Raw genomic sequence first — 13,194 nt, forward strand, 5'->3', positions numbered from 1 at the left:
GAGAGGAGGAAGCAGGCTCCCTGTGGAGCAGAGATCCTGAGGCGGGGCTTGATCCCAGGACCCTGGGATCATGACCTGAGCCAAAGGCAGAGGCTTTTAACCCTCTGAGCCGCCCAGGCGCCCCACCAGTATCAATTTTAGCCCATCTTCTTAGCCCTAAAAAGAAACCGCACACCCCTTAGCCATACCCAGGATCCCCAGTCCACCCAGCCTCTGGCAGCCACTAATCTACTTTCAGTATCTGTGGATTTGCCTGTGCTGGACATTTCATAGAAATTGGATTACAGGGCGCCTGGGTGGCTCAGTGGTTAAGCCGCTGCCTTCGGCTCAGGTCATGATCTCAGGGTCCTGGGATCGAGTCCCGCATCGGGCTCTCTGCTCAGCAGGGAGCCTGCTTCCTCCTCTCTCTCTCTCTGCCTGCCTCTCTGCCTACTTGTGATTTCTCTCTGTCAAATAAATAAATAAATAAATCTTTAAAAAAAAAAAAAAAAAAAAGAAATTGGATTACATAACATGGGGTCTTTTGTGTCTGGCTTCTTGGTGCAACATTGTTGAGGTTCCTCCGTGGAGAACCCTGTGTCCATGCTTGTTTTTCATTGATGAATACTATCCCGGCGCATGGAGATACCATTTTTTTTTAAAGTTTCTATTTATTTATTAGCGCAAGCAGGGGGAGCAGCAGAGGCAGAGGGAGAAACAGTTTCCCCACTGAGCAGGGAGCCCAACCCAGGGGTCGATTCCGGGACCCTGGGATCATGACCTGAGCTGAACACGTTCAGCCCGCTGAGCTGCCCAGGTCCCCTGTTGATCGGCATTTGGGTCACATGGTCATACTCAGTTTGGTTCTCCAACTCCCTTTTTGCAAAAGAGTGGGGAACTGGGGCTTGACGGGCTTGGTCTGAGTTCGGGGTCTGCCGGCTCCGGGTCGCCGCAGGTCTATAGGCAGGTTTCTTCCTTGCTCTCCGAGCCTCAGGCACCTTCTCGGTGGACTGGGGAGCTGTCCTGCCTGCTGGCCTGCGCTTCAGTGCAGTCGCTGTGATGCAGTCTGGGCTTCTGCCTGGGGAGGGGCTTCTAGGAGGCACGAGTGTTATACCGCCCCAGGGAATGTTACTGCTTTGCCGGTTTTTTTTTTTTTTCTTTTTTAAGATTTGATTTATTTATTTGAGAGAGGAGAACACACACACACAGGGGCAGAAGGGCAGAGGGAGAAGGAGAAGCAGACTCCCCGCGGAGCAGGGAGCCCAACACAAGGCTCCATCCCAGGACCGCAGGACCGTGACCTGAGCCACAGGCCAACGCTTAACCAACGGAGCCACCCCGGCGCCCCAGCTTTTATGATTTTCGTCCTTCCCAGCCTTTCCTCTCTCGCCCTGGCTCTGAATCCCACTGCGGGGACACCAGCAGCAACTACTCCCTTTGACAAAGATTTCTTTACAACTTTTGGCTTTATTTCTTTGGCAGTCACTTGTTTGGTTGCTTATAGAAGTCCTCTCTGTTCCTGGCAGAAAGCAGTGAGAGTGTAGATATAATTGCTACGGAGGTCCTAGTGTGTATTTCGGTCTTTTCTGTATTTTACTATAAATAGAGACTTGACTAAGTAGGGATTTTTATTACAATAATAAGATCACGTATATATGCTCTTCAGTGACCAGTTTTTCTTGGCACACGAGAGATGGTGCATATCTTTCCATATTAGTAGATGTGGATCTGGTTCCTCTTTTTGTCTTAACGTCTCCCTGGCAGCCCATCGTATGGACGCAGCACCGTTGGGGTAGGCATTTCCTCTTGCGGGCAGCTTCCAGGGTTTTTGCTGCCGTAGTCAGTACCGTGTTCCCTGGAGGTTGCATGAAGCCTCTGTAGGCGTGCGGTCCGGACCGGGGCAGCCACACAGCCCTGTGGCTCCCTCCGCAGTGAACAACCAAGCAAGAAGCTCGCTTCCCCCCTTCTTCCCGCTGCTTTTCTGCATCCCTGGGGGTAGCCAGCAGGGGCGAGGCAGGCTGACCTAGAGCTCGAGTTTCTTAGAGTCTATGGGAAGGATTGTAGGAAAAACATTGTATGACATCCACTGCGAGAGTAACTTGATATCTCGGGGAGGACTTAGGCAGCCTCTGGATGCTTCCTCACGTAAGATCAGAGGATTGCTGTGTCAGTGGTCGTAAGAACAGTGATGTAAGAGCAGCGCCAAGTCAGCAGTAACATCCCATGTGCCGGAGAAACTGCAAACATGTTACCTGCGTATCCGGCCTCATGCTGGCGTATTCCAGGAAATTGGTTGTTACTATTATTATATATTAGGTATTTATGTATTTAAAGATTTTATTTATTTATTTGAGAGTTGAGAGGTCAGCAGGAGAAGCAGACTCCCCGCCGAGCAAGGAGCCCGATGTGGGACTCAATCCCAGGACTCCAGGATCATGCCCTGAGCCGAAGGCAGTTGCTTAACTGAGCCACCCAGGCGCCCTTGTATTTATTTTTATTCTGTACTCTTCTTTGAGGAACCAAAGATTTTTCCACTCTCCAGGCAAGGTTATATTTTCCTTTTTAGGAACCGCCCCCCCCCCGGGGCCCCCCCATTCTGAGCAAGATAGTGTGCACCAACAACTGAGTTTGGATCTTTATTTTAGTTTGTCTTAGTTTTTGAAAAAGATTTCATTTATTTATTAGAGAGAGCATGAGCGGGGCAGGGGGCGAGGGAGAAGCAGACTGTCTGATGAGCGCAGAGCCCGAGGGCCTCGATCCCAGGACCCGGAGATGATGACCTGAGCCAAAGGCACTTAATGAACTGAGCCACCCAGGCACCCTTATTTTATTTTATATATTCTTATTTTACTTATTTATTTTTTAAATACTTTATTTATTTATTTATTTGGCAGACAGAGATCACAAGTAGGCAGAGAGGCAGGGAGAGAGAGAGGAGGAAGCAGGCTCCCTGCCGAGCGGAGAGCCCGATGCGGGACTCGATCCCAGGACCCTGGGATCATGACATGAGCTGAAGGCAGAGGCTCTAAAGCTCCCAGGTGCCCTGCACTTCTATTTTTTCTTTTTTTCCAGATCTTTAGAACTAGAGAACATGAGAGCTAGCAGGGCCTTGAGAATCCCCTAACCCGGTGATCTTTGTTAACTTTGACTTAAGCATGCCTTTCCTATTCCATATTCAGAGTGTTAATGTTCTCGTAGTGAAAACAGGCGCACAATGTAGATAAAGCTGAAGTCTCCTTGACCATCCCCGATCCTCCTCCTATTCCCAGAGAAGACCATTTTAGATTCATTTGGTATAAGGCACTTTCAGACCTCTTTCCTGTCCTCATACATAAAGATACACGTATGTGTATATGTACAGACACGCTCATTCTTAGAAATGCGTAGTGCTGGTTTGTGGGTTTCCTCCACCAGTTAATGGTGTTATACTGTTTCCATTATTCAGCAACTTGCCTTTTTTCCCCCTAAACAGTTAGTCTTGGAGATTGCTCATTCAACACCTTGACCCTTTTTTTTTTCTTTTTAAATAATCTGTACACCCAACGTAGGGCTAGAATTCATGACCCCCAAGATCAAGAATCACATGCTTTTCTGAATGAGCCAGCCAGATGGCCCCACATGTTGATTTTTTTTTTTTCTTTAAAGTAAGCTCCACGGCCAGCGTGGAGCCCAGTGTGGGGCTTGAACTCACAGCCCTGACATGGAGACCTGGGCCGATACCAAGAGTCAGATGCTTAACTGACTGAGCCACCTGGGTGTTGGTTTTTTTTTTTTTTTCCCCTTGAAGATTTTATTTATTTATTTGACAGAGATTACAAGTAGGCAGAGAGAAGCTGGGGGCAGGGAGCAGGCTCCCTGCTGAGCAGAGAGCCCTATGCAGGGCTCGATCCCAGGACCCTGAGATCATGACCAGAGCTGAAGGCAGAGGCTTTAACCCACTGAGCCACCCAGGCACTCTTAGCCATCCGGTGTCTTGAACACACCTCACCTTGATCTTTTTTTTTTTAAAGATGTTATATATTTATTTGAGAGAGAAGGAAAGGGAATGCACATGAGTTGGGGAAGGGCCAAAGCCACCCAGGCACCCCACACCTTGATTTTAGCCAAAAGGCCGAGAAGCGATACACCTTGATTTTTTTTTTTTTTTAAAGATTTTATTTATTTATTTGACCGAGAGAGAGATCACAAGTAGGCAGAGAGGCAGGCAGAGAGATAGGAGGAAGCAGGCTCTCCGAGGAGCAGAGAGCCCGATGCGGGCCTTGATCCCAGGACCCTGGGATCATGACCTGAGCTGAAGGCAGAGGCTTAAGCCACTGAGCCACCCAGGCGCCCCACCTTGATCTTTTTAATGACTCTGTTCTACTATACCAAGAGTGTAGAATCTTCTCCCTGGGCACACGCAGGTTTTCAGCAATGCCCGAGAGTTCTCTAGCATCATAAGTGCAGGCCCATCCTTGGCTGCTCACCTGTGCACATCTGGGTAGGTGACCTGGGTGGCTGGGTCACGAGGCAGTGAAAGCCCTACCGGATGGCTGTCAGGTGACAGTACTTGCTTCTCCCACTCTCGGGGTCTGAGAGGACCCACTTCTCCAGCCTCCATAAACACCTGTTTTTCTTAACCCGACGGGTAAAATAGCACACCGGTGCTCCACAGCTTCTTTTGGCGCTGTTAACTGTAAAGAGCATTGTAAATGTCAGCGAGCTGCTCTTTCTTTGGGGGAGAAACGTGTCTAGTCCAGGTGGGGGGAGCAGGAAAAACATTTGGCCACTATTAGTCAAAATGTTCTTCGTTGTTCTTTGTAAACAAGGAAATGGAGGATCGCACAATTAGTCAGCGCAGGGTGGGAACCAGAGTCGAGGGAACAAATCTTCGTCCAGGACTTTTTATGTTCCTTCAAAGAAACGCTGGTGGCATTAAACCCGCCCGTGCCAACAAGGCGTGCCACGATTCTTTTCTGGGTTTGGCAGAAAGTAATTTTGATCCTATGGAATAACACGCCCTCAAATTCTGAAATTTTTTTTTTTTTTTTCATTTGGAGCCATAGCCTCCAGCCAGGAGGTGATTTCCTCACTGAATGGGGAGAGTTGGGGAGCGTTTGAGTCACTGGTTGAGAGAGTACAGTGGGACGGGGGAGAGCCACGTGTCCCAGGCAGGGCATAGAGCACCAGGACGGATGGACGGACAGACGGATGGACGGACCCTCAGGCTCAGCACACTGCAACTTCCTTGACAGGCTGGGATCAGACCCGCTGCCGTTCACAGTAGCTAGAATAGGAAAAGAGAGAGTGGTATCTTTTTTTTTTTTTAAGTGCAGAGATTCAGGAGCTGTTTTAGTTCTAAACATGTCTGCGGCGCGGTTATTTATAACAGGGAAAAATCAGTGACAAGCTCAAAGTCTAACAGCGGAGAACCACAGGGGAGCGGTGATATCAGTAGTGACTTAGCTATTCCAGCTAACTTGCAAGTCCATGATGTCATGTTTGTGTTTAAAATATGTAAGGGGGGGCGCCTGGGTGGTTCAGTGGGTTAAGCCGCTGCCTTCGGCTCAGGTCATGATCTCAGGGTCCTGGGATCGAGCCCCGCATCAGTCTCTTTGCTCAGCAGGGAGCCTGCTTCCCCCATCTCTCTCTGCCTGCCTCTCTGCCTATTTATTTTAAATAAATAAAATCTTTAAAAAAAAAAAAAGTAAGGATGGGGGTGCCTGAGTGGCTCAGCCGGTTGAGCGTCGGACTCTTGGCTTTGGCTCAGGTCGTGATCTCCTGGGTCGTGGGATCCAGCCCCCTGTGGGGACTGCGCTCAGCGGAGAGTCTGCTGGAAGATTCTCACCCACTACCCCTCCCCCGACTTGTGCATGTGAGCTGGCTCGCTCTCGCTCGCTCTCCAAGAAATCTTTAAAAAAAAACTAAAATATTTAAATGATATGTTCTCTGCCTCTTGGAGTGTCATTTAGGAGAAATTTTTTGGAGGAGAACTCCCAATTTGTCCATTTTAAATGTGACCCAGCAATTACACTTCCGAGAGAAATGTCCTACCAGGATTTTGCACAGTTGGCGTTAAGGATTTTACATAGGACGGTGTTCACTTTAGGGCCGCCTGCGCTGGGGATTATTGGAGAGAATCCCAGTATCCATCAGCCGAGGTTAGAGAAATGCCTGAAGGTACATTTATATAATTGTGTGTCTCACAACTGCAGAAGGAAAGTGGGGTCGGCCCAGCCTGCCTATATGTATGACATGGGCTCTGGTCTGATGCTATATTCCTGTGTGTTAGCAAATGCAGAGGAACAAACTTAGAATCTACGTCGGCCATCAGCTGTGGTTTTCAGAGCACTGGGTCACAAAGTACTTTCACTTTCTACTTTGCATTCTGTAGTGTGTGTGGTTTTTTTACAGTAAACAGATCATACATTTGGAAGCAGGAAAGTAAGATCCCTGTATATAAAGTACCAATCCCCATGGGCCCACTCTCCTGAAAGGCTGTAAACTATTTTTTTTTTTAAATTAATTTATTTGGGACGCCTGGGTGGCTCAGTGGGTTAAGGCCTCTGCCTTCGGCTCAGGTCATGATCCCAGGATCCTGGGATCAAGTCCCGCATTGGGCTCTCAGCTCAGCAGGGAGCCTGCTTCCTCCTCTCTCTCTGCCTGACTCTGCCTACTTGTGATCTCTGTCAAATAAATAAATAAAATCTTAAAAAAAAAAAATTAATTTATTTATTTGACAGAGAGAGATCACAAGTAGGCAGAGAGGCAGGCAGAGAGAGAGGAGGAAGCAGGCTCTCCACCAAGCAGAGAGTCCGATACAGGGCTCAATCCCAAGACCCTGGGATCCCGACCGGAGCCGAAGGCAGAGGCTTTAACCCACTGAACCACCCAGGCGCCCTGTAAACTGTATTTACAGTGTGATTCCAGTTGTACGAAAGATGTACTAGAAGGATCTGCAAAAGAACAAGCCCAAAGCATTGGGCAGTCATTGCTCTGGGTCGATGACGCGTGGTGGGTTTGAATTTTGTCTTCTCTCTTTTCTGAGTGTTTTCATTAAGCATGAATTTGCTTTCAAATTGGAAGAAAGAAATTCTGGGCTTTGTTTTTGGACTTTGCGGAGATTGGAATCCCAAGCCCTCATGAAACCTGCGTGTGCGCGTGTTTCTCGGAAAGCTCGGTCGCTCTGCCTTCTCTGCTCATGGGCAGGATCCCAACCGGGAGGCCGAGGCTCAGGCCGGCCGCACGCTTGGGTTGCTGTCCTGTCTGGGCCTGAGCCCGTGGGAAGCTGAGCTCCCACAGGGCTAGTCCTGATCGCTGAGGGATCCCAATGGCAGGTGAGGAGGTCGGGAACTGCTGTGGGTCTGCCACCCCCAGTGTTCAGCCCCCGCCCCATCGTGGCTCAGGCTCTGGCCAGGAAAGGAGTTTTGACCTCACTGCTCCTGCAGGGGAAGGAGCAGGAAGAGATGGTGACCCAGGGTGGGTGCTGGAGTATAGGGAGGGGCCAGGGAAGGGTTCTACCTTGGGGATTATAAAAGCAATAAAATGAGCTTTTTTTTTTTTTTTAAGATTTTATTTATTTATTTGAGAGAGAGACAGTGAGAGAGAGCATGAGCAAGGAGAAGGTCAGAGGGAGAAGCAGACTCCCCATGGAGCTGGGAGCCCGATGCGGGACTCCATCCCGGGACTCTGGGATCATGACCTGAGCCGAAGGCAGTCGTCCAACCAACTGAGCCACCCAGGTGTCCCTAAAATGAGCTTTTTAAAACAAGAAACGGGGTTGGGAGGTGATATTGTTGAGAATCAGCCTTGTCTCCATAATGTACCTTGTTCATCTTTCCCAGTGAATACCCAGAAACCCTGGTTCTCAAAGGTTTTAAAAATTTAGGGGGCTATTTTGGGTTCCCACAATGGTGCAGGGCACTAAGGCATTGAGAAGGTGGAGGGCATGGATGCTAAAAGCCTGAAATGGGCAAGGCAGTCCTGCACAAGGAATATTCCTGTGACCCCAGGACCTTGGAATGTCTCATGGGAATCTGTTCCTAATTATCTGAGCCCAGAACTTAGGGCTCTGTTAATGTAAAGGCAACATATCTTTGGCGTGGTTAGAGATACTCTGAGTTTAGGAAGATGGCGTTGTCTACAATTTTCATTTAGGGCGATGAAAGTGATTTATACAGTATTTCCAAAAAGGTGACGTTGGCTCTGATAGGGTCCAGAGTTCCCACCCAGAGTAAGCACAGTTGTTTGAAAGGGCTCTGTAGCATTTCCAGTGGGTATAATCAAAGTGTATTTAATCAGTCCCCACAGGTGGGCATTGGGTTGAATTCAGTTTTGTACGTGTATGTTTACTCATATATTTCTCTAGGACACGTTTCTAGATGTAGAACTGCTGGGTCAGAATACAGGAATTCACATTGTTGATCTCAGTGTATTGCCAGGTTGCCTTCGGAGGCAGTTTAGACCCACTGACCGTATGCGAGGGCACCCGTTTCCCCATATCCTGGCCAGCACCGGTTATGAAAGGTCATTAAAGTGTTTTCCAGTCTGGGGGCGCCCAGGTGGCTCAGTCCGTTACGTGTCCAACTCTTGATTTCAGCTTGGGTCATGATCTCAGGTTCCTGGGATGGAGCCCGGATTCGGGCTCCCCACTGAGGGGCGGGAGTCTGCTCGAGATTTCCTCCCCGCCCACGTCCTAACCCCCAACTTGCACATGCACTCGTGCTCTCTCTCTCTCTCTCTCTCTCCGCAAAATAAATAAATCTTTAAAATGTGCTTCCCTACGTGCATCATGTTTCTTTGGTTTCATAGTTCAGATATGTCTCTTCTGCCCGGGGTCTGTTGGGAGCTCGATTCCTGAAAGGATCACTGATGGGAGTATTATTTCTCTCTCACTTACGGAGTCTGCTGGGAACAGCGCTGGGAAATCACGGGGGAGGAGGAGGCCGGGGCAGCCTTGCCCCACAGCCCCTGCTCTAACATTTCTCTCTGCCTTTTGCAGGAAGCTTGGAAGCATGCAATCGAGAAGGCCAAACACATGCCCGACCCCTGGGCCGAGTTCCACCTGGAGGATATTGCCACGGAATGTGCCACGCGTCACAGGTCGGCAGCTTGTCCAGGGCTGCTGTATGGCCCCAGGTCTTGAGGCGTCCTTGGGGGTCTGGGTCCTGCCTCTGCTCAGAATCACTGAGGCCTAAGTACCTTTGGAGGCCAAGGAGAAGGGAATAATAATAGCATCCGCCCATGAGCATTTCTGCAAGTTACCTCCTTGACTCCTTGGTGTGGTTGGTCCTCTAATGGACGAGGTGGTCAGGCAGGCCCAAGCCATGCTGCAGTAACAAATAACTCCACCAGCTCAGTGAGGGGGTGCTACGTTTTTCACTCGAGTGAAGTTGGCTGAGAGCCCAGCGACCATGGGGGGCCGCTCGGGGACCCCGCTACTCCCATCTCGTGGTTCCACGGTCTCTCCACGTGGCCCCTGGTTGCCACTGAAGGGAGAGTGAATGCGTGTAGATAGCACGTGAGCTCTTTGATGCCTTGGCCCCAGGAAGATGCACAGATGGAGCTGTGACCGTCTAGATTTCCTATTAGGAAAGGGAGAGGAGTTATGTGAGGGGGTTTCAGGAAGAAAGAAAATAGCAAAATGCTACCACCAAGGGTAACTGTGATGACAGTAGCTCCTACGTGTTGAATCTGTGGGACAGGCACTATTTGAAGCCCTCTGTGTGTGTGTATTCGTTAAAAAAAGCCTGAAGTAGGAACCGTGGCAAGTATTTGGGGCCACTCTTGAGAATCTGATGAGGGTCATCCCAGAAAGCTGCACACGTATGTCTGATTTTGTGCATAATATTAGAGGGCTCTTGGACATGTCCTGGAGTCCACCCGCCGTCCTGTGACCTCTGTAGAGCCCTCCAGGCTTGAGAGTCCTCTAAGCCAACACCCTGAGGTCCCATAATTGCCCCAGGGAGATAGAGGTTTGCCCAGGGTTACCTGGGTAGTTAATAAGCTAACCTTCTTCTTCTTCTTTTTTTTTTTTTTTTTTAAGATTTTATTTATTTATGACAGACAGAGATGACAAGTAGGCAGAGAGGCAGGCAGAAAGAAAGGAAGGGAAGCAGGCTCCCTGCTGAGCAGAGAGCCGATGCGGGGCTCGATCCCAGGATCCTAAGATCATGACCTGAGCCGAAGGCAGAAGCTGAGCCACCCGGGTGCCCCAATAAGCTAACCTTCTGACTCTCAGCTCAGGGTCTTTCCATTAGAACTCTGTTTCAAATGCAAGTGACAGAAACCTAGTTCACAGTGTTCAGCATAGAAGGGAATGTTTGGCTCACACATGTGGACTTCAGGTATGGCTGGTTCCAGATGCTCGAGGACACTTTGACCTTTGACCTCAGATAGATTCTCTTGTATCAGTGGCATAAATGCCCCCAAGAGCCCCCACATTTCATTTCATCCAATAGAAGAGGATCTTTTCTTTCTCCAGTAGTTTTAAAGAGAAGTTCCATAATAGAATGTCATTGGTCTGGCTTTGGTTATATGCCCCTCTCTGATGCAGTCATGTGCCAGGGAGCTTTTTCTCATTGGCGACGTCTGGATCTTATACTGCAAGCCAGAAGGTGCTGGGGATCGGTTCTGCCCAGTCTGCATATTCTGAGAGTGGAGGATGGTGGTCCCCTAACGGAAATTGGGACTGAAAGGAGAGGGATCAGATGCCTGGCAGGCCAAAACAGTGTAAATTTCTAAATCTTTCTACGACACGTCCCTGCTCCTGCCTGTGAGGAGATGGCTCAGAGCCTGGCATGCACCCCCTCCCCAGCACCGGAAACCCACCTCCTAGCAGGCTCTGGGGACTGTGCTGGCAGCTGAGGTCAGAATTGTGGGGGCTCCAGCAGGGGAGGGTGTGGACTCTGTTCCTCCCCAACTGTAAGGCCAGCATGGTGACTGGTTGGTCACTAGGCAACCCAGGGAGTCCCCTGGAAAAGCAGATCCCCAATGCTGAGCTGGCTCTGTGTGTCCTGGAGCTCTGTGGGTGCAGGGACCGAGCCAGACTATTTCCCAGCTGAAGCGGCTGCTGGCAGAGGGAGCTCAGGCTTCGATGGCTAGAATCTCCAGAAAATTTCTAAACTGGAACACTTCCTTGTTGGTTTCTGGTGGTGCTGGCTGCCCCTTTGTTGGGACAGATTTCCTGTTCACATGGATGGTACCCAGGCTGGCTCGGAGCAAGGCTGTGGTTGCAACTGACCGGGGTCTGCATCCTGGGCCCTCGGGCAAGTGACTCACCTCTCTGAGCTGCAGTTTCCCCACCTGGAAAGCGGGCGCCATCATGGTGCCAATCTAACAGAGCCGCTGCGAAGGTTAATTGAAGAGATCTGTTTAAACACCCTGCTCAGTGAACTTGGAGCAACTCTGACCTGTATGGGGTCAGTGGTTCTGAAGGACAAATGAGATCCGTCTGATACCCCATATCTCCCTCGTCCCTCAACTTCCGGCTGCCTCTCAGCCTTCAGTCTTGTTTGGAAGTGAGGGTAGACTTTTCCTTTACCTTCGTCTCTAGGTAGTGATAATAATCGTCATCATTGCCATTATTTATTGAACACAGGACATGGGTTGATTGGAGGCAACTTGCGGCTCTGGCCCCCATCCCTGCCCCCGGCCTGGGAGAGGTTCCCTGCCAGGCCTCTGCTTGTCTTTCCCTGTAGAGGTTCCAGGCTCTGAGAAGCCTGTTCTCACGGAGCTGGGAGTGGTCTGGAGTCCGTCCCGCCGAGGGGTGGGCCAGGGAGGCCTCTGCTAGCGCTAAGAACACCTCAGCCCTGGGGGAGGTTTTAGAATTTAGGGATTTAGTGAGCTGAGGCGCTCTCTCGACCAGGCAAATGTGTTTGAGGCTCAGCCAGGCCTGGCTGAACCAGATTTACTCTGTGGAGATTCCTGAGAAAGAAGAGATGGTAATGTTCTGGAACCTTCCCTGTCTTATTCTGCCTTGGGTGTCCTCCAGCAGCCCCTTCCTCAGCTGGACTCAGGGACAGGACCTCCCCTACCCGTTCCTGCCCTAGGACACAAGCCCAGCTACCCGTCCTGGGCCTCACACAGGTGCCCAGCAAGAGAGCGGGCACTGCCGCCTCCTGTCCTGGGACATGCCATTTTTTGTGTAGACTGGTTAAAATAAGGATATTGATTTATTCAGTTGTTCATCCGACTTGGGTGTATTAAGCTTCCACAAGCACCGGGCCCTGCAGTGAAGAAGACAGACACAGGCCTGGCTTTGTGGGGTCCAAGGCGGGGGGCCAGATGGGGGAGCAGACCCACACACAGCACAAGTGTTGGGCAACACCAGTGTGGGGGCCGGCCAGTGTGGGGGGCTTGGGAGGGGACAGAGACTGTCCACAGACCCACCCCGGGCGGTCGGCTGGGCCTGCGGATAGGGCGTTCTCAGTCCCAAGGGCAGCGAGAAGCCAGAATAGTCTTTTGCTTTTATCCAGTGGGTGAGAGGACCATGGTATAGACGCTGTACCCGGGGCTGGCTTCTCTCTGCAGGTACAATGCTGTCACCGGCGAGTGGCTAGAAGATGAGGTTCTGATCAAGATGGCGTCTCAGGTGAGCCTTCCGCGGCCGTGTGGGCAGGGCTGAGGGCGGATTCCTCCTCAGCAGACTTCGGTCCCTGCTCCCTCCCTTTCACACTCACATGACTAACTTTGGGGCATTCTTTCTATTACTGTGTATTTATTTTATTTTTATAAGTTTTTTTAATAACTTTTTATAACTTTTATTGAGATATAATTCACACACTATGCAGCGTAGCCGTTTAAAGTATATGGGTTTGGTGTAGTCACAGAGATGTGCCTCCATCACCACAACCAATTCCAGAACGTTTCATTATCTGCGGAAGAAACTCTGTACTTACCCACCGGCAGCCAGCCTCGTCTCCCCCAGCTCTAGACAACTGCTAGTCTACCCCTGTCTCTGTAGGCTTACCTATACTGGCCTTTTTATTTTTATATTTTTTTAAGATTTTATTTATTATTTGAAACAGATCACAAGTAGGCAGAGAGGCAGGCAGAGAGAGAGAGGAGGAAGCAGGCTCCCCGCTGAGCAGAGAGCCCGATGTGGGGCTCGATCCCAGGACCCTGGGATCATGACCTGAGCCGAAGGCAGAGGTCTTACCCCACTAAGCCACATAGGCTCCCTGTATGTATGCTTTTGAGTATGGCTTCTTCTGCTCAGCATTTTGTCTGTGATGA

The 13,194-nt window shown here is 50.2% G+C and overlaps 1 protein-coding gene across 3 annotated transcripts in view; it reads left to right on the forward strand.

Moving 5' to 3' along the window:
- Positions 1–13,194, forward strand: part of EEF2K (eukaryotic elongation factor 2 kinase) — a 61,078-nt gene that overhangs the window by 21,872 nt on the left and 26,012 nt on the right. For all 3 annotated transcript variants that reach the window (XM_004780031.3, XM_004780033.3, XM_004780034.3), the window contains 2 exons: positions 8,960–9,060; positions 12,490–12,550. In XM_004780031.3, the coding sequence (XP_004780088.1) occupies positions 8,960–9,060; positions 12,490–12,550 (162 nt within the window). The remainder of the gene's footprint in view (positions 1–8,959; positions 9,061–12,489; positions 12,551–13,194) is intronic.

The sequence above is a fragment of the Mustela putorius genome, unplaced genomic scaffold, assembly GCF_011764305.1.
Source record: "Mustela putorius furo isolate JIRA1106 unplaced genomic scaffold, ASM1176430v1.1 tig00004041_pilon_pilon_pilon, whole genome shotgun sequence".
NCBI lineage: Eukaryota > Metazoa > Chordata > Mammalia > Carnivora > Mustelidae > Mustela > Mustela putorius.